Below are 21808 nucleotides of genomic sequence, written 5' to 3'. Positions count from 1 at the left end.
CATACTTGTAAATCACTAGTGTAAAACTAAGTTAATTGTTGTATTTAAATCTTAAATGCATATATGATAAATAAATCCATGCATCATAAAGTGATTTTATCAGATTTCAATTCAGCCATCAAATAGAGAGCCCAAAACTTTTCAAACAAGTTTTAAAATTTTGCACAACGAGTGCTGCATTTTTATGATAGCATGTTTTTTTTTTTTTTTTTTTTTTTTGGGGTAGGAGGGGGTAGAATGTTTAGAAACATATCTGATTTGGGTCTGGTGGACCCTAATTAGACATGTTTTGCTTAAGATCATCAAGTCAACTAGTCAGTCATACCACCCACCAACGAATGTATTATGAAAATATGTAGTTTTCCCCATCTGCGGGATAAATGCATGAATGAATAATGCACCTTTTTCTCCCAGTTAATTGGTCCTTCTGCGTATGGTTGCCATTATGCATGAGCATTTACAAATCCTTTCAAATCCATTTACAAATCTCTCTCTTTTTTTCCTCTCTCCAGTTTGTGGCTCAGCCAAACTGTCAGCAGCTCTTGGCCACACAATGGTATGACGGTTTTCCTGGCTGGCGGCGCCGTCACTGGGCAGTTAAGCTGGTCATGTGCTTTATTATCGGCCTGCTCTTCCCTGTCTTCTCAGTGGTCTACCTGCTGGCTCCAAAAAGCACGCTGGGGCTCTTCGTCAAAAAACCCTTCATCAAATTTATTTGCCACACAGCTTCCTACCTCACCTTCCTCTTCCTCCTCCTCCTGGCTTCACAGCACATAGCACGCACCAACCTACACATGCAGGGCCCTCCACCCACTGTGGTGGAGTGGATGATACTACCTTGGGTGCTAGGTGAGTATGACAGTGTGTGGTGTGGATAGCTTGTATACATTTTGTTACATAGTAATGATGTAGTTATGATATTGCATATAGCATATATGAGCAAGTCAACACTGTAATAATATTCCTCAAATATTCTGCTCAGGGATTTTTACTTATCCGTTAACCTTAACCCTAAATAATAAAGTTCTGCAATTAGTTAAGCCTGAACCATTGAACATACAATTATCTCAACTTTATGGATTATTTCTGGTTTTGGAGTGATATTTATTGAAGTGTTTTATTTAGACATTTAAGATAAATTTCAAATTGACCTACACTGACTCACACTGATTAATAGAATTAATTCAAAAAATTATATTTTCCAGTAATCACTATATAGTACATCCCAAGTTAATTACAAAATAATTATGTTTTGCTCGTAGGCTTTATATGGGCTGAGATTAAGGAGATGTGGGATGGAGGTTTTACTGTGTACGTCCATGACTGGTGGAACCTGATGGACTTTGCCATGAATTCTCTGTATTTGGCCACAATATCGCTAAAGATCGTCGCGTATGTCAAGGTGAGCTCCTCCTGTAAATTTTTCACTGTTGATTCAGTAATACACACTCAAATGCACGCAGACACAATCCAGACTACATGACCATCTGCAGCTGTGTTAGTCACCCTACATGAAAGGGGTTTCAGCCCACACGAGTCCCTTACACCATGTGTGTGTGTGATGATAAATGGTCCAAGACGTATAATTTATGTTCTGTTTTGTGTTTGGACATGTTCTCAAGAATTACATTTACAAGCCATAAATGTTTGTGTGAATGTTTGTGTCTACATGTATTAGTCATTTATAATATAATTTCAAAACGTGGGAATTCACTGTAAAAAAATAAATAATTTTTAAATTGCTAATTAAATTGAGTATATTTTACAAGAAAATATTATTTCAGTTTTTCTACTTTTTACACTTCTTTGTAATTGTTTGTGTTTGTTAATGGTTTTATTTTTTTACTTTTTTTTCAGTGTCGAGGGTACATTTATTAGACAGGTAATATTGTGGTCTTAGTCCCAGTAGAGAACAGAATTTAAAGCAAGAAGAGCTAAGCCATGCCTTGCACAGCTGAAATCCTGCCTTATTTCTCTGCCCACTGAAACATGGAATTGAGGATTGTGCTGAGGGGAGAAGGCATCTCGTTCCACCCTCAAGCGGGGCTTAATTTGTGCCGGAACAAGCCGGGTCCAGATCCGGCTCCTCCGAAATCCGATCCGGCACCTTATTTTGGCAGATCCCCCTCCTCCAGGGGCGGCGTTTCAGTATGGCAGACAGAGAATTGCCAGATGTGTGCCATGAAAAATCACAGGGTTGTAGAAATATTTAACCAATAATAAGTATTTAAAGGAGCTTGTAAAACTTTGTGATGCCATTGGATCCTCAAGCTCTCGCGAAACCTCGTCAACTCACCCCTTATTATACATTTTTGTGACAATGCAATAATGACCCAATTAGTCAAGTGACAGTTCTGTCAGCTGTCCTGAAATGCGAGTGAGTCTTGTATCGCAGCGTGCAGGTCACTGATGCGCTGATGAGAAGTGCGCTCTGAGAGAGGTCATGGATTCAAATGACTGATTTGATCTTAGACTTTGTGTGGATTTATTTTATTATTCCAACCTACAACATAAGTTGAATAAATGCAGGAATTTCCCTCATTCTAAACTTGAAAGCTGCGAGATTTATTAAAACCATGCAACACACAATCCCCCTCAGAAAAGTTTTTAGGCCTGGAAATTGTTTTAAAATCGCATTGCATTTCCATGTTATTCAAGACCTTACAGACCCTATAAAAGCAACTGATGCACGCTCTTAATCACTTAAACTGGTCCACCAATGTGGTTGAGCGAGTGCTCCGTTACCTCTCCCTTCTGTAATCGCGTGCTGGATTGCGATAAAATTTCACAATATTTTTTTCTTTTCTTTTCTTTTCTTTTCTTTTCTTTTCTTTTCTATATTTAACAATTTTTTAATAAATAAATGCATCCTTGGTAAGCATAAGAGTCTTGCACTATTATTAACCATTTGCACTATACATTGCATAACTAGAAGCAATTGTGTGTAACATATTTGTGTATAGTACATTTTAAACTTAAAGGTGCAATGTGTAATATTTACAATCTACAGTATTTCTACAGTAGCCCTAAATGGACAAACTGCTAGTTAGAGCGCGTTTTGTCACTTTGTTGTTCTTGCGAATAAAACACTGACACAATGATGAACAAGTAGGCTACACTAACATTCACAATACCATCAATTTATTTAATATTGTAAAGAAATCTCATTGCTCTCTGTTGTCTTTACCAATGACATCTTTACCTGTGTTGCTAAAATTTACACGCTGCACCTTTAAGTCGCAGAGTTTTGCACTTATTTGAATGCTTTAAATTTGAACAACATAGAGTTCTAACAATGAAACTAAATTATAAATAGTGAATAATATTTCTGAATGTTTTTATTTCCCCTCCAGTATAACAGTTCTCGTCCACGAGAGGAATGGGAGATGTGGCATCCGACGCTGATTGCTGAGGCTTTGTTTGCCATTGCTAACATCTTCAGCTCACTTAGGCTCATCTCCCTCTTCACGGCCAACTCTCACCTTGGCCCGCTGCAGATTTCTCTTGGCCGCATGCTGCTGGATATCCTCAAGTTCCTCTTTATCTACTGTCTAGTGCTGCTGGCCTTCGCCAATGGACTCAACCAGCTTTACTTTTACTACGAGACAGAGGCGGCAGATGAACCCAACCACTGCAAGGGGATCCGCTGCGAGAAACAGAACAATGCCTTCTCTACGTAAGTTTATTACTTCTCTATCATATTATGTTATATTTTTAGAAAGCTATTGGAGGCACCTTTAAATAGTTTAAATATAGAGTGTTGCATTGATGATGTGTTTTTGTAGGCCAACCCTGAAGTTGGCATCACCCCATGGTTTCTGCTTCCCAAAACGATTTTTCCATTGATTTTTGGATTACTGCAGAAAAAAAGAGCTGTGACCACACACATTTTTTGTCATTGTAATCTTCACAAATGAATACAACTTTTATGAATTTTGAAGCATATATACTAAATAATAAGTTCATAATAATAAAACAATTTTAGATTGTTAGTAGTTTAAAGGAAGCTTCCTCAACGCTGTTTGTTTACAACGTGCATTCATCCTTTCCTGCACTGCAGCTCGGGGTCAGCCTCAGTCAATGCCTGATAGGGCAGCACTGATACTGCTTCTGAATATTCATCAAGACCTTTTGCTTTTCCAGTGATTTGTCGATCAGTGACACATCAATAACCACACAATCATCCAACACTGCACAATAATGCAGGTTCAAGAATCACCTCATGAATATTTATGAGAGAAAACGTTGAGAAAGAAGAAAATAAATCTGTGCTGTGTCTCAGACTGCACAACTGCAGCTGCTGTGTGAAATATAAACACCTGAAACATAACAAAAAAAAACCTGATTTTGTTGAAACATCTGGGGATTTTCTTTCATTTCCGACACACTTCTGTTTTTTTCTGTAGCTGCATATGAACTGTATGTGGCATCACCACACGTAGATATCAAATCCCTGAACCCACATCACATCAGAAGCAGTATGAGCTCCTTCAGGCTTTCTGTGGTGTTTTTCACTGAGACTCTCCTTCACAGATTAAAGTCTTTGACATTCGTGTGGCTTGGGCGTTTCAAAAAGACACACTGCAAAAAAATATATATAATATATTAGCTTCTTTTCTACTTCTTATTATTATTATCATTATTTTTAAAAAGCCTGTATTTGGAAAATATATATAATTTAGATACTAATATTTACACTTTAGGTACTAAAATAAATTTTTAAGGTACTGATATGGAACCTTTAGGGGTAAAGAGAGAGAACGAGAGAGAGAGAGAGAGAGAGAGAGAGAGAGAGAGAGAGAGGTTTAAGAAATATAAACTTGATTCAAAATGTATTCTCAAACAACTATATTTTACAACTAATTGTATATTTAGTTTAAATTTAATGTAAATATTAGTGCTGTCAATCGATTAAAAAAAATTAACTAATTAATCGCACAATTTTTTAAAATTAATCGCGATTAATCGCGATTAATCGCAATTAAAAGACTGAAACTTTTTGGATATGTAAATGTAAATAATTAATGTAAACTCAAGACAAAGCAACTATTTAAATTAAAAATATGATTGTTTATTGGAATTTTTGTTTAACTTGTAACACAGATTTTCTCATGTAAACAACATACCTGCAATAAACCATCAATATCCTCCAAATTAACTGTTGGCTTGAAAGCCATATTTATTACAGAAATAAAAACACAGGCATGTAAATACCATTTGAATTTCAAAACAATCAATGCCAATAAAAAACAAAAATGATTTCCATGTTGAATTCTAAGTGGACTGCAAAAAAATTCCAAAGTATAGTCATTGCCAGTGCTTTAAGTGGGCCTGTATGCATCTGTACTCAGTGCTGCCACTTCCAAATATAGCTCTTGAGCGTACCGCCACCTCTCCGTGCGCCCAGAACGTGCTTGTAGCGTACCGGTACGCTCATTTGGACATCTGTTTTAATAGAGGTTTTAATCTTTTACCTGCACTTCCGATTTTCAGAGCGCCCTTCACAATGCAAGCTTCCTAATTCATCCCACCCAGAGCAGAAACTACATTACCCATTCACCCTTAAGTTACACAAGTGAATAGCGCATGTGTCGCTTTTCCCACTGTTAAGTGTCGACAACTCAACGTGGCCGGAGAAGGTGTGTGAAACTCGTTGTGAGTTATACTAAAGCAAAATCTTGAGTATTTATTGTCTGATAAACATTAAAAACTGTCTGCGGAGGTTGAGTCGTCCTGCAGCCCCCGCCGGCTGTTCATTGGCTGCAGCATCTTTTTTCTAAGTTCTAAAAAAATACCGTAGACGGCAAGGTACAAATTTAGATATTAATTTATCTAATTAATCTATAGCCTATGCACAAAGACAATATGATCTTTTTGTCCCCTTTTTGTTTTAAAGCTTGATGAAGAGAGAGAGCGCAAGTTGCTGCAGCTGAGGAGGACAGTGATGCACGCGCACAGGAGTGATTGACAGTTCGCGGCACTGTGTACAAAAATACTCCGCTACACAATTATTTCGTTTATTTTCGTTTAATCTTATTAACGTTAGCGTTACAGAAAGGTCTGATTTACGCACTGTTACAGTCATACAGTCATAATGTTTCTTGTGGCAGACTGAAGAGTAATCCGGCAGAGTTTTATACTGAAACTTTCCGTCTAAAAGTCCTTCCTTGGTCTTATCCATATTTCTTTGCACGTTGAACACACATAGGCCACAACTGGAAATAAAAAAAACTGCAACCGCGTTAATTGCGTTATTTTATTTTAACGCGTTAAATATTTCAAATTAATCGAATGCGTTAACGCGCTAATTTTGACAGCACTAGTAAATATATATTTTTTACTTCTCAAATAAATGTATCTTGCTTTATGTATTTTACTGGAAAAATTTCGGTTTTTTAAGTGCATGGAGCAAAATAGATTTCTGAGGCCTGATCTTACACACGAGTACACTCAGAACATATTCATGTCTTCTCTGTATTATTTTGGACTTTTATTTCAAAAGCTTCAAATGCCAAATGCCGACTGAAACAGCACTGGATGTGGAGGGCTGCTGGCTCTAGTGGACTGCCAGTTGTTATGTCACTATCTCTGACAAGTCAGTGAGGTGCTTGAGGCAAACTTGTGTGCCTCCATTAGGGCTTCGCCATGGCATGTCTGTCACGGCAGTCCTGTGGTTAAGGTGCTGGCCACGCTTTATTTTTTATTCATTTATTATATCAGTGACATTGAATGCACCAAAAATATAACATGGATGCAACCTTCTAAATCCTGCCCATGTGTTCAAAATGGGCACCACTATTCACAGCTTGTGCACAGATATATCAATGCCCTCCACACAAATATCATGCCCTTTCAAACTGGAGTCACTTACCTCATGTCACATTTTTAGCTAAATGGATTTTAAGAAATCAAGAATCAAGTGTTAATCAAAAGCATATCAAAATCAAATCAAGCAATCAAGCATATCTGTTTGTAGATCATTTTCTTTCAATTAATACTGAAATATATAATATTCATGAAACTAACCTATAGGAGATTTATACAGGTGGAGCTGGGGAAGCTGGAGGGTTTCTGAAGCACACTGCAGCTGATACAGCAAACACTAGCTGAGTACTGTATTTGAATGTTGAGCACCAAGATTATTGGCTGCTGATGTGCTCAGATTTTGTTCGAAACTATTGACCTAGGCCATCTAGAGTTTCATGCAGAACTGTACGTTTTTATGTATGTATATAGGGTGCAATTTGCCGGGGGAGATTTCCCCCCTCTCTGGTCTATGCATCACTGCCTCTGCTGAATAACTTTTATCCCTAGTGGGGATAAATACATCCTGCAAACCCGTTCTGATGTCCCAATCTGAATCAAATGATTTGCGATCAACTCTTTGAGGTCCCAATCTGAATCAAATGATTTGCGATCAACTCTTTGAGGTCCCAATCTGAATCAAATGATTTGTGATATGCAATCCGATCGGAGCTCTTTGAAACCGTGAATCATTTTGCAACGCAATGGTTTAACTGATATTCGGACTTTCAGAAGTCTCTGTTGTGTTCTTTGCTCACTTTCTCTACATAATTTGTTGTTTGAATAACCGTGGACATTAAATCTTTACAATTAATAGGCCTAACGTAGGCCTACATTGTTTTTATTAAACTGAGATCACACTAAATACAGTTTTCTTCATATTAAAAACATTTCACAAAATTTTTCAAAAGCACCCCCCTGTTTTTTTCACAAATCAGTATTTATTTATTTATTTATTCGTTATAGTTTAGAAAATTTTAATAAAATATGACAAATATGATTTGTCTTACAAATTCTTGATAATGTCAGATAACACTTAAGCAAAGCAGGTCAAAGTGTCTAAATAATTTTTGGTCCAATTTTTTTTTTTTTAATTTTACTGGTAGTCCACTAAAAATGTGTGGTTTGACTGTATATGCATATACAATTACAAATCAGTATTATCTTTGTTTGTAGTATGTGCTTTATTTTATATCTATATGTGTATGTGTGTAATACTATATATATATATATATATATATATATATATATATATATATATATATATATATATATATATATATATATCCAACATATATACCCAAGCGCACATGTACAGTGCATGTTGTTGGGGGTGTTTTTGGCTATGTTTTATAGGCCACAAAGTGAGCAAGGGCTGCCACTGCATGTGGTGTTGAGAATTAGAGGCAGTGAGACAAATTCAAAATAAAATACTTTTCTTAAATTTGTCACACTGGTTTCCTGGACACAGCACTTTTCATTGTCAGTGTTCTTTCAATGGTCTTGCTGAGTGTTGCTCAACAGTCTTGCTATGTGTTTCTTTTGTACGCCTGTGCCACTGAAGTTTCTCAAATCAAACTCTATCAAAGGCAGTCTAATACCTGCTTCCATAAGTGATCGACGGTGCTACATTCTTTCAGTTCTGCTTCTTTCAGTTCAACTCCTTTTTTCCAGTGTTCAGGCAACCACTTTGTATTTATCTCTGCCTTGACTTTGATGAAAGTCAATGTTGAATATTTAATGTGACAAAAAAAATCACAATTCCTTTCACTCTGAGAGAGCCCGTAGACACACAAACTTTGAATCTTAGAAACTTTTGATGCTGTACATTCTAATACTGTAGCTTCTAGCAGGGTTATTTAGACAGCTGTGTCATATTGTTAGTGCATTATTGTGTGTGTGTGTAAACCATCAATTTGTGCAATTAATTAAATTTAAAGTACATTTTCAGACTCCCAATATCTATCTATCTATCTATCTATCTATCTATCTATCTATCTATCTATCTATCTATCTATCTATCTATCTATCTATCTATCTATCTATCTATCTATCTATCTATCTATCTATCTATCTATCTATCTATCTATCTATCTATCTATCTATCTATCTATCCGTCTGTCTGTCTGTCTGTCTGTCTTTCCATCTGTCTGTTTGTCTATCTATCTATCTATCTATCCGTCTGTCTGTCTGTCTGTCTGTCTGTCTTTCCATCTGTCTGTTTGTCCATCCGTGTGTGTGTGTGTGTGTGTGTGTGTATATATATATATATATATATATATATATATATATATAGTATATAGTATATGCACATACACACACAAATGTATACAGTATACATATACAGATAGTCTGGATCAGTTCTGTTTATATACTGTATATGTTTAGAGTGTGTGTTATTCTCTTTTTAATATAATAATACAATATTGTTTATTAAATTCATTTGAGTTCAGTGAGTTTGTTGGTTACAATGGCCCTCATCTCCTTATTTCTCATTATTTACTCCTTCACCTTATTTGCTTTTTCGTAATTTCTCACAGTATTTCATTTATTCACAACTTGATCCATTTCTCATTATTTCCTAATGAACCGTTTAGCCCTGAAGCTTTGTGATCTTCTCTGTCCCAGTCTAAATGCGTCTGTGATGCTGTTGCGCAAAATTCTGATTCATGTTTTTTCTCTCTCTTTCTGTTTCTTGCCTTCTGTTTCTCCATCTATCTGTCTTCCAGGTTATTTGAAACACTTCAGTCTCTGTTCTGGTCGATATTTGGCCTGCTGAATCTGTATGTAACAAATGTGAAAGCTCGGCATGAGTTCACTGAGTTTGTTGGAGCCACTATGTTTGGAACCTACAATGTCATCTCACTGGTGGTTCTCCTTAACATGCTCATCGCTATGATGAACAACTCCTACCAGCTCATTGCTGTGAGTACCTACAACAATAATTCAAAAAGTCAGAAATATTCTGTATTACACACAAATATCCAGATGACTGGCCAAAAAATTGCAAGCATGTTCCCATAGTAACTTAATGGTGTCTTTTTTTTATGCTCCATGTTACAGTAGTTCACTTCCTGATTAATTGAAATTCTAGTCTTTTTCACACATTATTTTTTTGTTTTTTTCAGTCAAAAGTTGGGTTTGGTAAGATTTTTTAAATGTTCTAGAAAGACGTCTAATGGTTATCAAGACTTCATTAATAATATTGTGAATTTTTTTTTTTTTCCTGCGACGGCAAAGCAAAATTACAAAATTGTCTTCTTTGATGAATCATACATGTAAAAAAAAAAAAAAAAAAAAAAAAATATATATATATATATATATATATATATATATATATATATATATATATATATATATATATATATATGACTTACCCCAAATTTTTGTTCATCATAACAAATTCCCATGCATATGTTTTTAAAATACACTTTGTAATATAAATATATATTTTTTTATATACACTTTGGATACATAGGTTGACAATCTCACATTTAATAGATTTTTCTCACTTTATAATTCATTTCATATTATTAATAATTTATTTGTCACTGTGCCTTATAGGACCATGCTGACATCGAGTGGAAGTTTGCTCGAACCAAGCTGTGGATGAGTTATTTCGATGAGGGCGGGACACTCCCCCCACCATTCAACGTCATCCCAAGTCCTAAGTCATTCTGGTACCTGTGTCGATGGGTACACGGGCGGCTCTGCGGGTCGGAGGCTGCTCCGCCTGAAGAAGGCCCCCATAAACATGAGAATCTGAAGGAGTTTACGGTAAAGAAAACAACCTGAATCCATTCAAACATTCACACTGTGATTTCATCTGAATCTGATCAAGTGGTTCTGGTTTAAATTACACACTTTATGCACAATGCAGCTGGTTCATTGTGTAACTGATTACCAATTACAGTGACTAACAGCACAGCAGCACACATATATCAGCACACTGAATGCTAAAACAGCCCATTTACATTTTTATTGCTTTTGAAATGTTGGTTTTTGACTCATAGTGCGATGCAGTAATTTAGTTTAGACTGGTATCATCATGCATTATTTTCAAGTAACACTGGGTGAGAAAAATACATGTAAAAACCTATGAGTTTAACAAAGGCTGCTTAAAAATCATGACGCATAGCATAAGTATAACTTTTATATCAACAGATGTCTGTGAGAAAGTGTTTACACAATTTTTGTACATTAAATTTATAATCTAGAATTTACAATTTAGTCATGTCTGAGATCAAATATTCTACCGACCTTGGTCTCCAGAAACAGGGAAATCAATGTGGTACTGTATATCTACAACACCAAATAACTAAAAAAAAATATTATGCACATATACACTAATTGGGAGGATGTGAATAACATGACCATGCTTTATTTTTTATTAACATCAAGGGCAAAGTAGAAACACTACTGTTAAAAAAATCGGGGGTCTTTAAGACGTTTTCCGATAATCTCTTATGCTCAACAAAGGCTGCATTTAATTGATCAGAAACACAGTAAAAATGCAAGAATATAAAATAGTATTCCTGTGATGCAAAGCTGAATTTTCAGCATCAGTGTCACATGAAATCGTTCTGATATGCTGATTTGCTGCTTAAGAAATGTTTTGTTTATTGACAGTGTTGAAAACATTTGTGCTGTTTAATATTTTTGTTGAAACCATTTTATTTTTTTAAATCAGAATTTTTTTATGAATAGAAAGTAAAAAAACTGCATTTATTTGAAATATAAATATTTTGTAAGAACATTAATAAATTTTAGACATTATTACTAAATAAAATATTATTTTCTTTTAAAAACATTTCGTGCAAGACCATTTGAAAAGAACTACTGAAGACAAGTAGTGGTGATCAAGTTTCAGTTAAGAGATACACTACTGTTCAGTAAGATATTTTTTCAATGGAAAGTTATTCTAAAATGAAATGAAATGCTGTTTAAAATAGATTTAGATTAGTATGTTTAGCAGGTCATCTACCCATTTATCAGCCCTACTGTGGCAAAGGCTTAGTGCATGACCTATTAATTAGGTGAGATAAACAGAAAAGTTGCAATGTCAGCTGGCAATGTCAGCTTGACCTCATTAATATTCATGATACAGGTATTTTGTCAAAACCTGCCTGTTAGCCTCCCTCCCCCAAAAGCATTTCAATTGAATCAGTAAAGTGACGTTTCATATCAATTAATGATATATATATATATTTAACAAGTTTCTGTTTTCTCCTTTGATGATGTAATAAGGTGTAACATTGCCCAGGTCTTTTTGGAGTTTAACCTCCTGTGTTGCCATGCAACTCCCCTTGAAACTCCCGGGACTCTCGTCATCTCTGTTTCGAATATATCCTCTCTTGTTCCACCCGAAGCACTTTTATTACAAATCCATCTCTCTGCACGGCCTTTATTAGCCTGCTTCAATACAGATACTCATGCACTCTCTGTCTTTCTCTTTCTCACACTGTCATTTATACACACACACACACGCACAAGCACACAACTGAAGCACACTCGCTCAAAACTCTCTCCCACATGTTTGCTGGCATTGCTGAGCTGGGATCAAACCTTGATCATTATATAAAGCTGCCTACATGTAGAGCTAAGAGGAGAGCGGCTTTCCTGCAATATCTGACAAGAATACTAAGAATCTCTCAGCTCACACTGCAAATTTGCATGTGTAAGTGCACATCAGATTTTGTCCTTGTTTTCAGAGTTTACAAATAGCAGTATTCCCATTGGAAAACACCTACAGGACTGCAGGACATTTCAATACGGAGTATATAGCCAACTACACATGACAATTAGCATTGAAGTTGCATTTGAAAATTTGTATTGATTCTTCCATTATGGATGTGATAGGAAAGTGTTGATATAAAACCAAATTGTTTTTTAATTTCCATAAAATTAGTTACTGAGTTTTTTGGAGTAATTTGTGTCAGCCTAAATGTCCTACCAAAGGATCAGCAGCATCAACAGAGAGAGTACAGCATGTCTTAGTCATGTGATCATTTTTTTCTCAACACCAAATATGGTTTATTATTCTGTCATTTGAATGTTGATGGTGAATAATGGGAAAATAATATTGGGTGACAAACACAATTAATGCTTTATTCTACACTATTGATAACTATAAAAATAAATGTATTATTTCATTAATTCATTATATTATTATTCATTAATTCAAATTAATTATAATATATTATAATGTATTTAAACCAGAGTGTCCTGGTAATAAATCAGTTGTAAGTGATGGGGTGGAGTTTCTTGTGAATGACCCTGGGATTTAAATGAATAATTATTAAGTGTCATGTATTTGATTAGTTGATGAGTTCAAGTACCCTGCATAATTACAGTGTGAATATTTGTTTCTCCTTTCAGGAAAAGCATGCTGACAGGCTGATACAGAATCAGCATTATCAGGTATGTCAGCAGATAAAGCTCTGCAATTACACACATGTGAGAATACAAACAATGTGAATGTAATTGCATTATATCGCTTTGCCTCTGGCTTTGTTTTCCCTGTCTCTCTTTTTCCTTGCACTGTCACACCAAAGATCCAGCTGTACATTTCCAGATTAACAAGATTAGGGAGTTCTGGCTGATTGCTTGCTTTCTCTTCTTCTCCTTCAACCCTCAGGAGATCATCCGTAGTCTAGTGAAGAGATATGTGGCATCCATGATCCGCAACGCCAAGACAAGCGAAGGGCTGACAGAGGAGAATTTTAAGGTGCTCCTGAAACCAGCTGTTCTGTATTTATCTTGCATAAACATCAAGAAATGCAACAATGACACAAGTAATCATTCTTCAAATGCCCCAGTGTTTCCAAAAAATCTGGAGATCTTATCATCTTTATGTGCAATCATTAGCACACTCATTGATACATTTTTAGTTTATATATATATATATATATATATATATATATATATATATATATATATATATATATATATATATATATATATATATATATATATATATATATATATATATATATATATATATATATATATGTAAAGAGAGAGAGAGAGAGAGAGAGAGAGAGAGAGAAAGATAGAAAATTATGGAAATTTAAATGTATAATATATATATATTTTTAAATATGCTGTAATATACCTTTACAGTTAAAATACTGTTTACATTGATTAACATTTAGAACAATTATGTTTTTTTTAACCCTTATGTTCATTAGGGTTTTGTTTAGGGCTGGGACAACGCGTCGAGGTCATCGATGACATTGACACAAAAAATACATTGACGCAAAATATGCGCATCGATTCGTCACCTGTTTTTATTTCTCTAAAAAACGTTTGCAAAACGTTTACCTTAAGTGCGCTGAATATACGCGATGGCCGGATCAACATTCTGTCCAACGTTATATAACCAATCCAGGGGTTTTTCTGCATTGATCTTTTTTTTTGGCGGCTGTCGAAGCCTTATTTGATCAGTGAGTGATGTAGAATAGAATGACCGCTGGGCCTGACAGGGCACGTACGAGAGAGAGCCCCGGCAACTCACAGTCTTCAAACAACACAAGCGCTTCTTGCTCTCTCTCTCCCTTGTGCAAATTAATCAAAATCATTAAAAACGATAGAAAAAGGGCGAAACACCAAAGTTTCATGCGCGCTCGCACACTCACAGTCATCAAACAACACGAGCTCTCTCTCTCTCTATCTCTCTCTCTCTCTCTCCCTTGTACATATTAAACAAAATCATTAGACACGATAGAAAAAGGGCAGAATGCCAAAGTTTCACGTGGAGCATTCAGAGATTTTTTTTTCTCCATGACAGGTTGCTGGCTCCCACTGTTAATATTTTTTTATTTTTTTTTTATTTTTTTTGGAAAAGCACTCTCTGTTAGCTTAAAGCCCTCAAGTTTACATTGGTTACTGTATTCGTTCAATTGCTCTAAACAAGTATTTTGGGTGACCTTTTTTATTGAATGCTAGACATCAAGTTGTATGGGATTATTTTCCCGCCAAATGTATTGCAGTCACAGATCGAAAAATAATAAGCATAAATAAAATATTTAAAAACGTGTAAAATAATAATGCACAAAAGCGAAAAACAAATGCAATTTTTTTTAAATAACAAAAAGGGCAGTCATGGATCGAAAAATAATAAGCGTAAATCAAAAATGTAAACGCATTAAAAATTATATTGCACAAAACTGAAACATGAATTCAACATTTTCCAAATCTCAAACAAAATCAGGTTTCCTGCTCATATGTTATTTTTTTGTGTGCTTTTGGTTTTTTTCCCTTTGCTCTTGTTTCCACATTCTACGCCTGCGTTTCTAAAAGTTGCAGTTTGAGTTTCATGTAAAATCAGGGGAGGCTTCAGCGTCACCATTGGCCACATGTTCTAGATTGACAGCTGCGCCTCTAGCCAATCAGTTCAAGGGGGAGTTGACGTCATTCCAATGCGACTCGTGGCTGCTGTGGCAGGTGTGTGTGTGTGAAGTAGAGGTTGATGGTGACACAGGAGTGGATTTTCAAATCTTTCCCATCCCCCTCCCGCAAAAAAAGATCCCTTCCCGTCCCAATCCCACGAAAAAAAACTGGGGGAAAATCCCATCCCATTTCCCGGAATAACTCACGATCTCTCCCTCTCCCATGTTGTATTTATTTATTTTTTTCTGCCGGAATCTGTCAGTTACAGTGAAAAAATACAGCACAGATCACAGCATGCCCACTTTAGTTAAATCATTTTTTTTGTTATTTTATTGAACTGAAAGCAGTCTTAAACAGTGCACATTGTGCATTTCACACACGTTTTCTATTTTATTATTTTTCATTTGAGCATAGACATTGCTCTCTGAGAGTGGCACTCTCTATAGATTTATTTTTCATACATGGAGTTTCTCGCTCAAGTGTATATTTTATGAGCAAGTGAGAGCACTGGTGCCTCCATCTGTCCTGCTGTTCAGTGTCCACACACACTTCAATAGCGCACATTTCTGTAGGTCAACATTTGATTGAGCGGCCATATAAAGTTATTACTACATACATCTTTTCAATGAAAAGCTATATTTGAGGACTATGAATGATAAGTGGGCTTTTGGATGTACTGCCCGATGTAGGCTATTGTATTACCACATAGACCAGCCGTTACCGATCTGTCCTTTATCAGCCACATTAAAGCAAACAGGAGGACAGCATAAAGACACAGGGCGAGTACAATTGAGTTCAAAATTAAAAAGCCTAGAGTTTATACTTTATTTATTTAAAAGGTAGGCTATATTTGTGTAGAAACTTGGGGATCAAAGTGTTATTACGATTCCAGGTCCCACCAACATTTTTTCCCGTCCTGTCCCAATCCCGTGATAGTGATTTTGTTTACAATCAATGTCAGTCTCTAGTGTGAAGATGGATAGCCAGCGTCAGCAGGCAAATCCCGGACGATCTCAGGTAATTGGTCTTAAATATTTTGTTAGTGAGTAACAGAAACATTCCCTTCGTGTGATATTTAATGCGCATCTTGTCAGTAAAGCTGGTTGTGTAATCAGTGGTAAATCTCCATCACCTGCGCGCTTTCACAAGGAGCATCATTAACGTTCGACTTGAAGCAGCTGCACTGGATGATCACTGCAGGGTTGCCAACTCTCACGCATCTGAAGTCCAAGCGTGAGTGTCACGCCAGATGCATGAGAGCAACCCTGAACACTGTATGACGTCAAAGTACCACGTGAGCAATACGAATGCATTGGATCCGTGTGCTCTCTTATCGCTCGCGCGGTACTTTAATGTCATACAGTGATCATTCTGTGCAGCTGCTTCAAGTCTAACGCTAATGCTGCTCCTTGTGAAAGCGCGCAGGTGATGGAGATTTACCGCTGATTACACAACCGGCTTTACTGACAAGATAAATTAAATATTGCGTGTGATTTATCATGCAGCCCAACTGCCTAAAATATAAAGTATTGGTAAATAAACCAAACTAACAAGACAAGTGTTAACAGGATATCGGCCTACTCGGACTACATAGGCTAGTGCTTGCAGAAAATATCATAATACACAAAGGGAATGTTTCTGTCACCCACTTACAAAATATTTATGGCTAATCACCTGAGATCATCCGGGATTTGTCTGCTGACGCTGGTTATCCATCTTCACACGCCTGCCACAGCAGCCACCAGTCGCATTGGAGTGACGTCAACTCCCTGGCTAGACTGACTGAGAACTGATTGGCTAGAGGCGCAGCTGTCAATCTAGAACTTGTGGCCAATGGTGACGCTGAAGCCTGCCCTGATTTACATGAAACTCAAACTGCAACTTTTAGAAACGCAAGCGTAGAACGTGAACAAAAAAATAACATATGAGCAGGAAACCTGATTTTGTTTGCAATTTGGAAAATTTTGAATTCATGTTTCAGTTTTGTGTAATCCATGACTGCCTTGTTTGTTATTTGAATAATTGCATTTGTTTTTCGGTTTTGTGCATTATTATTTTACACGTGTTTTTAAATATTTTATTTATGCTTATTATTTTTCGATCTGTGACTGCAATACATTTGGCGGGATTCTAATCCCATAAAGTTGTTGTTATTTTCATCTGACAGAAGAACTTTTTTTCAGTAAGCTAGGCCCTATGTGTTCAGTAAGCTTGTTTCAATAAGCTATGTGTTTTCAAGGCTTCAAGGTTTTATTGAATATCTCTATACAAGTGCAAAGTAATGCATTCTTAGTCAGTATTTTATTTTGTAATTTTAAGAGCAAAAAAAATATATTGCAATGTTAATGAATACATGTTTTTTTTCATTCAGATATGTAAATCAACATGTATAAATTGTTAGTAGTCAATTAATGGGGAGATAATCGAAATCAAATCGGTCTGAAAAGATTAATCGTTAGATTAATCGATGCATCAAAAAAAATATTCGCTAGATTAATCGTTTATCCCAGCCCTAGTTTTGTTACATCTTATGTTATTAAATTAATGTTTTAATACTTATTAACATTTAATGAAATGTTTTTTTTTTAACTTTATTATTGCATTGCATTTAATAAAGACATGAAGCAACAACAATAAGATCAATCCATTCCAGTCCTTCAGATTTTTTTTTTCTTTATCCACCCTCAGTGAAATCTCAGGTGGTTTAAAATCTGGTTTCTGATTACAGTACATCAGATATGTTCTTGTGTGATCAAGTTTCGTCACGTAACGTCTTTGAATCTGTCATTTCTAGTGAGGTAAAATTGAGGATATTTTTCGAATGCATTATGTAATTCTGTAATAATGCTCTGCCGTAGGAGCTGAAACAGGACATTTCCAGTTTCCGCTATGAAGTTTTGGACCTTCTCGGCAACCGAAAGCCGCCCCGACGGAACTATTCCTCCAGCAGCGAGGCGACGCTTCGAGACGAGATCAGCGACGATGGCGAGGCCTGTCACCACAGCGATGGGAGCAGCGTCGGGGCAAAAGGTGTGTCTTTCAAAACCATCACACCTTCGGATCCATCGTACGGAGTCTCCGCCCTCTTTCACTCCATATCCGGAATAGAGGTCGCCACATCGACGACAGCGGCATCGTCTGCATACAGGGAGGGTAAACCAAAGATCAACGGACTGAGGAAGAACCCCTCACCCTCCTCTTCCCTTTCATCAGTGGCTCCAGCTAGACCTGCACTTTCACGAACTTGGAGGCGCTTTTCACGCTTCTCTAGTTCAAAGAAGAACTCTTTCAGACGTCTCGGGCTGCTGTTCTCACGCATGGGCAGCCACCTTCCACAGCCTGCAGGTGTTACTGCTGCAACCTACACTATTTCAGATGGATTGCTTCAACCGCCGGGGGCTTGGCATGACTTGGGCTTCACTAGGGGCGATGGTCCCGTCACCCGCAGCGATACCAACCTTAATCAGGTGGACGTGGCTGTTTTAAATGAGGGCGACAGTGGCATGACAACAAATGGCCAGAGAGCTAACAGAAGGGATGTTTTACTGACATTAGGACCTCTATCCCCACCCTCCTCCCTGCACTGTGCTTCCAGTTTCTCCGCCTCCAGTTCCCGCCTCCTGGACTCAAACGAGGACGTGTTCCAGGGATTGGTCGGGCCCTGTGGTGGACCAACGCCAGACTCCTCCCACAGGCTAACGGAACAGGACGATTCGGTGACCACACAGCTATAGTTTTGCGAGTATGTACTGTACAGCACTTTGATAATAACAATAATCAGTGATTATATCAATAACTATTACCTTAACCACAACCAATTCTTCTGTTTTTTTTTTTTTTGTTTGCTGCTGCAATATTTGTTTCGATATTTCTTTTTGAGATTTAACCAAATCGAAAGTCATTTACAAGGCAGATGGGATGAGTAAATGAAATGATGGACGACAAGAGAATCAGAAGGGACAGAAAAGTGCTACAGTCAACAGAGCAGATAAATGCAAAGCAGGTTGCATTTTTGTGTCTTGGTTACATTACATAATTAAAGGGATAGATCACACAAATATGTCATTCTGAACCTGTACGATTTCTTTTTCCTTGTACAGAAGATATTTTGAAGACAAACTTTGCTTACCAGTGACTTCTATAGTCCATTTCCACAGTTATTAACATCATAAATCTAGCAGCGGTTTTATATTTTCATCTTTTTTATTTTACATTTTCATATTCATTTTACATTTATAACACTGTGTTTTCTTACCGTGGCATTGAATTTCATAAAACTAGTGAACACTGCTGCGTGAGTGTTTCTAATACTACATCAGCCGAGGGAGTGACAGCAAATCTGACATTTTCTGACTATCGTAATAAGTTTCTCTATATTTTTTTTCCTCTTTTAGAATTCATTGAATCACTGTTGTTGATTTTTTTTTTTTTTTTTTTTACTATTGCGGCGAATGGAAATGTATAAATATTATATTATTTGTAGTTTCTATTGACCACTATAGATGTTGACCCAACTGTGGCGATTTCCACTTCTAAGAACCGCAGCGTTGTGAAAATGGAAAAAGACATATCTCAAAATATCTTCTTTTATGTTCCACAGAAGACAGTAAGTCATACAGATTTGGAACGGCATGAGGGTGAGTAAAAGTTCATTTTCGGTTGAACTGTCAATAAATAATTAATAATAATAATAATAATTCTCAATACATATTCCAGACGTCATTGTGTATGATTAATCAATGCATTTTAGTCCAAAGATAAAAATGTTTGTCTTCGTTAAAAAATGAGTCAGTGTCTAAAACACCTTTTCTTTTAGTTAAGTAGTATGTGCAGGCTGCTTTAATGCTGGTTAAAGTTCTTTTTAAAAAGGTTACAACAATAATAGCAAATAATTGATAGGTTTGCAAACTGTTACCATTGGGGAAGGTAAACTTGACCTTCATGGATAAAACCAAGTCCCATCCCACTTTATTTATTACATTTATTTATTTATTTTTATAATGAATATCAAATATATTAGTAAAATAGTTCATAAGTGCTAACCCTAAACCACAGTAGTCAACCATTTCATGTCATTCAATCGAAAACAACTCGGAAGCATTGTCATATCATATATTACATTTTTAGAGAAAGTTCTTATTGGCAAATTTTCCTCAGTTGGAAAAATTGTAAAAAAATAAAAATATTGTATAAAAAATATCAGTGAGCGGTTGGCAGGTGAAGGTTTTTCACTTTAGTGCTATGATATGTACACATCATAGTGTGATATTACTCGTGTTATGCACCCGGAGGGCTGAAGTTATGCTAGAATCTAACATGACTGAAATCTTATTTTTGTATTTTGAATAGCATGTACAAACGATTTAATTTCAAGACTGTTTTAGTCTAGACAGACATTATTTATACATTATACTATAATAATGTTTTTTTTTTTTTTGGACTGCTTACTTTTTACTGTATGTGAATATAAATTAGCATTATTATAATAATCAGGTATGGGGGAGATATCCAGGGACATGCATCGAATAAGACATCCCCCTGCTCTGTGAATGCTGAGAAACCATGTACAGCGCCTTGGAAAAATAGTCAGACATTTAACCAACTCTGATATCTTATTGTATTACGACATTGAACTTGTAATTGAAAATATAAGTAAAAATTGGTGAAGGGGCACAAATAATAAAAAAATGTTAGCATAGATAATCAGTTTGAAAATATATAATGATGTGGTATTTATATTAAATATTAATGTCTTAAAGGCACTGTGTTAACATTTTTGAGTGTTGCTATCATCAAAAGGTTCCAAGATATTACTATGCAGGGATTGAATGCAACAAAACAGTGTCACATTTTAGGAAATCTGTTTCAGTGCTTTTAAATGAAACCACACAAAGGACACAATTGCATTGTGGGACTGTGTAATCCAGTAACATGACAGAATTGGTCAAGGCCTGATTACTTTTGGCAAGGTGCTGTAAATGCTTATGTAAACACTTGAATGAAATACATGCTCCTCTTGTATGATTCTTACCACTTTCTACTTTTCCTTGGAAATGTGTGAACATACGATGAAGATAAAAAAAGGTAGTTCTGACAGCCAGAAACTGAACTCAAGGGAATGCTGAATATGCAGATTCAATAAAGCTGAATAACCCTGGTGACGTCTTTGATTTCTTGCCACTTCTGAAAAAGATATAAATGTGGATATGTGCTCTACTCTTTCCTGGCCGCATCATAAGATGTACAGTAAAGTGTGTAAGGCCAGATTTTTGGCAGTAATAAAAAAGTACCATACAATGCCAATATCATAATAAAATAGTTTTGATTACAAAATTTTACTTTGATACGTTGTACTTTGATATATTACATGGTACAAATGATCCATGTCTGATATATATATATATATATATATATATATATATATATATATATATATATATATATATATATATATATATATATATATCTATACACACACACACACACACACAAAGTATATATAAAGCAGAATTTCTGTGATAATGAAGGCTGGTGGAATGGTTGCTGAAAATTTAGCTTTGACATCACAGGGGTAAATTACGTTTTAAAATATACTCAAAAAGCCTAAAGATTT

The 21808-nt window shown here is 36.0% G+C and overlaps 2 protein-coding genes across 3 annotated transcripts in view; both read left to right on the top strand.

Moving 5' to 3' along the window:
• LOC113109382 (short transient receptor potential channel 5-like) overlaps positions 1 to 21486 on the top strand; it is a 79630-nt gene extending 58144 nt beyond the window's left edge. For both annotated transcript variants that reach the window (XM_026272996.1, XM_026272991.1), the window contains exons 4-11: positions 513 to 849; positions 1263 to 1402; positions 3354 to 3676; positions 9534 to 9729; positions 10369 to 10581; positions 13183 to 13224; positions 13442 to 13531; positions 18054 to 21486. In XM_026272996.1, the coding sequence (XP_026128781.1) occupies positions 513 to 849; positions 1263 to 1402; positions 3354 to 3676; positions 9534 to 9729; positions 10369 to 10581; positions 13183 to 13224; positions 13442 to 13531; positions 18054 to 18929 (2217 nt within the window). In that variant the 3' untranslated portion in view covers positions 18930 to 21486. The remainder of the gene's footprint in view (positions 1 to 512; positions 850 to 1262; positions 1403 to 3353; positions 3677 to 9533; positions 9730 to 10368; positions 10582 to 13182; positions 13225 to 13441; positions 13532 to 18053) is intronic.
• LOC113109348 (myb-like protein U) overlaps positions 1 to 21808 on the top strand; it is a 972647-nt gene that overhangs the window by 491296 nt on the left and 459543 nt on the right. The gene's annotated exons all lie outside the window — the stretch shown is intronic.

This window comes from Carassius auratus, chromosome 1 (assembly GCF_003368295.1).
Source record: "Carassius auratus strain Wakin chromosome 1, ASM336829v1, whole genome shotgun sequence".
Lineage (NCBI taxonomy): Eukaryota > Metazoa > Chordata > Actinopteri > Cypriniformes > Cyprinidae > Carassius > Carassius auratus.
This window is presented reverse-complemented; position numbering and strand designations above follow the sequence as displayed.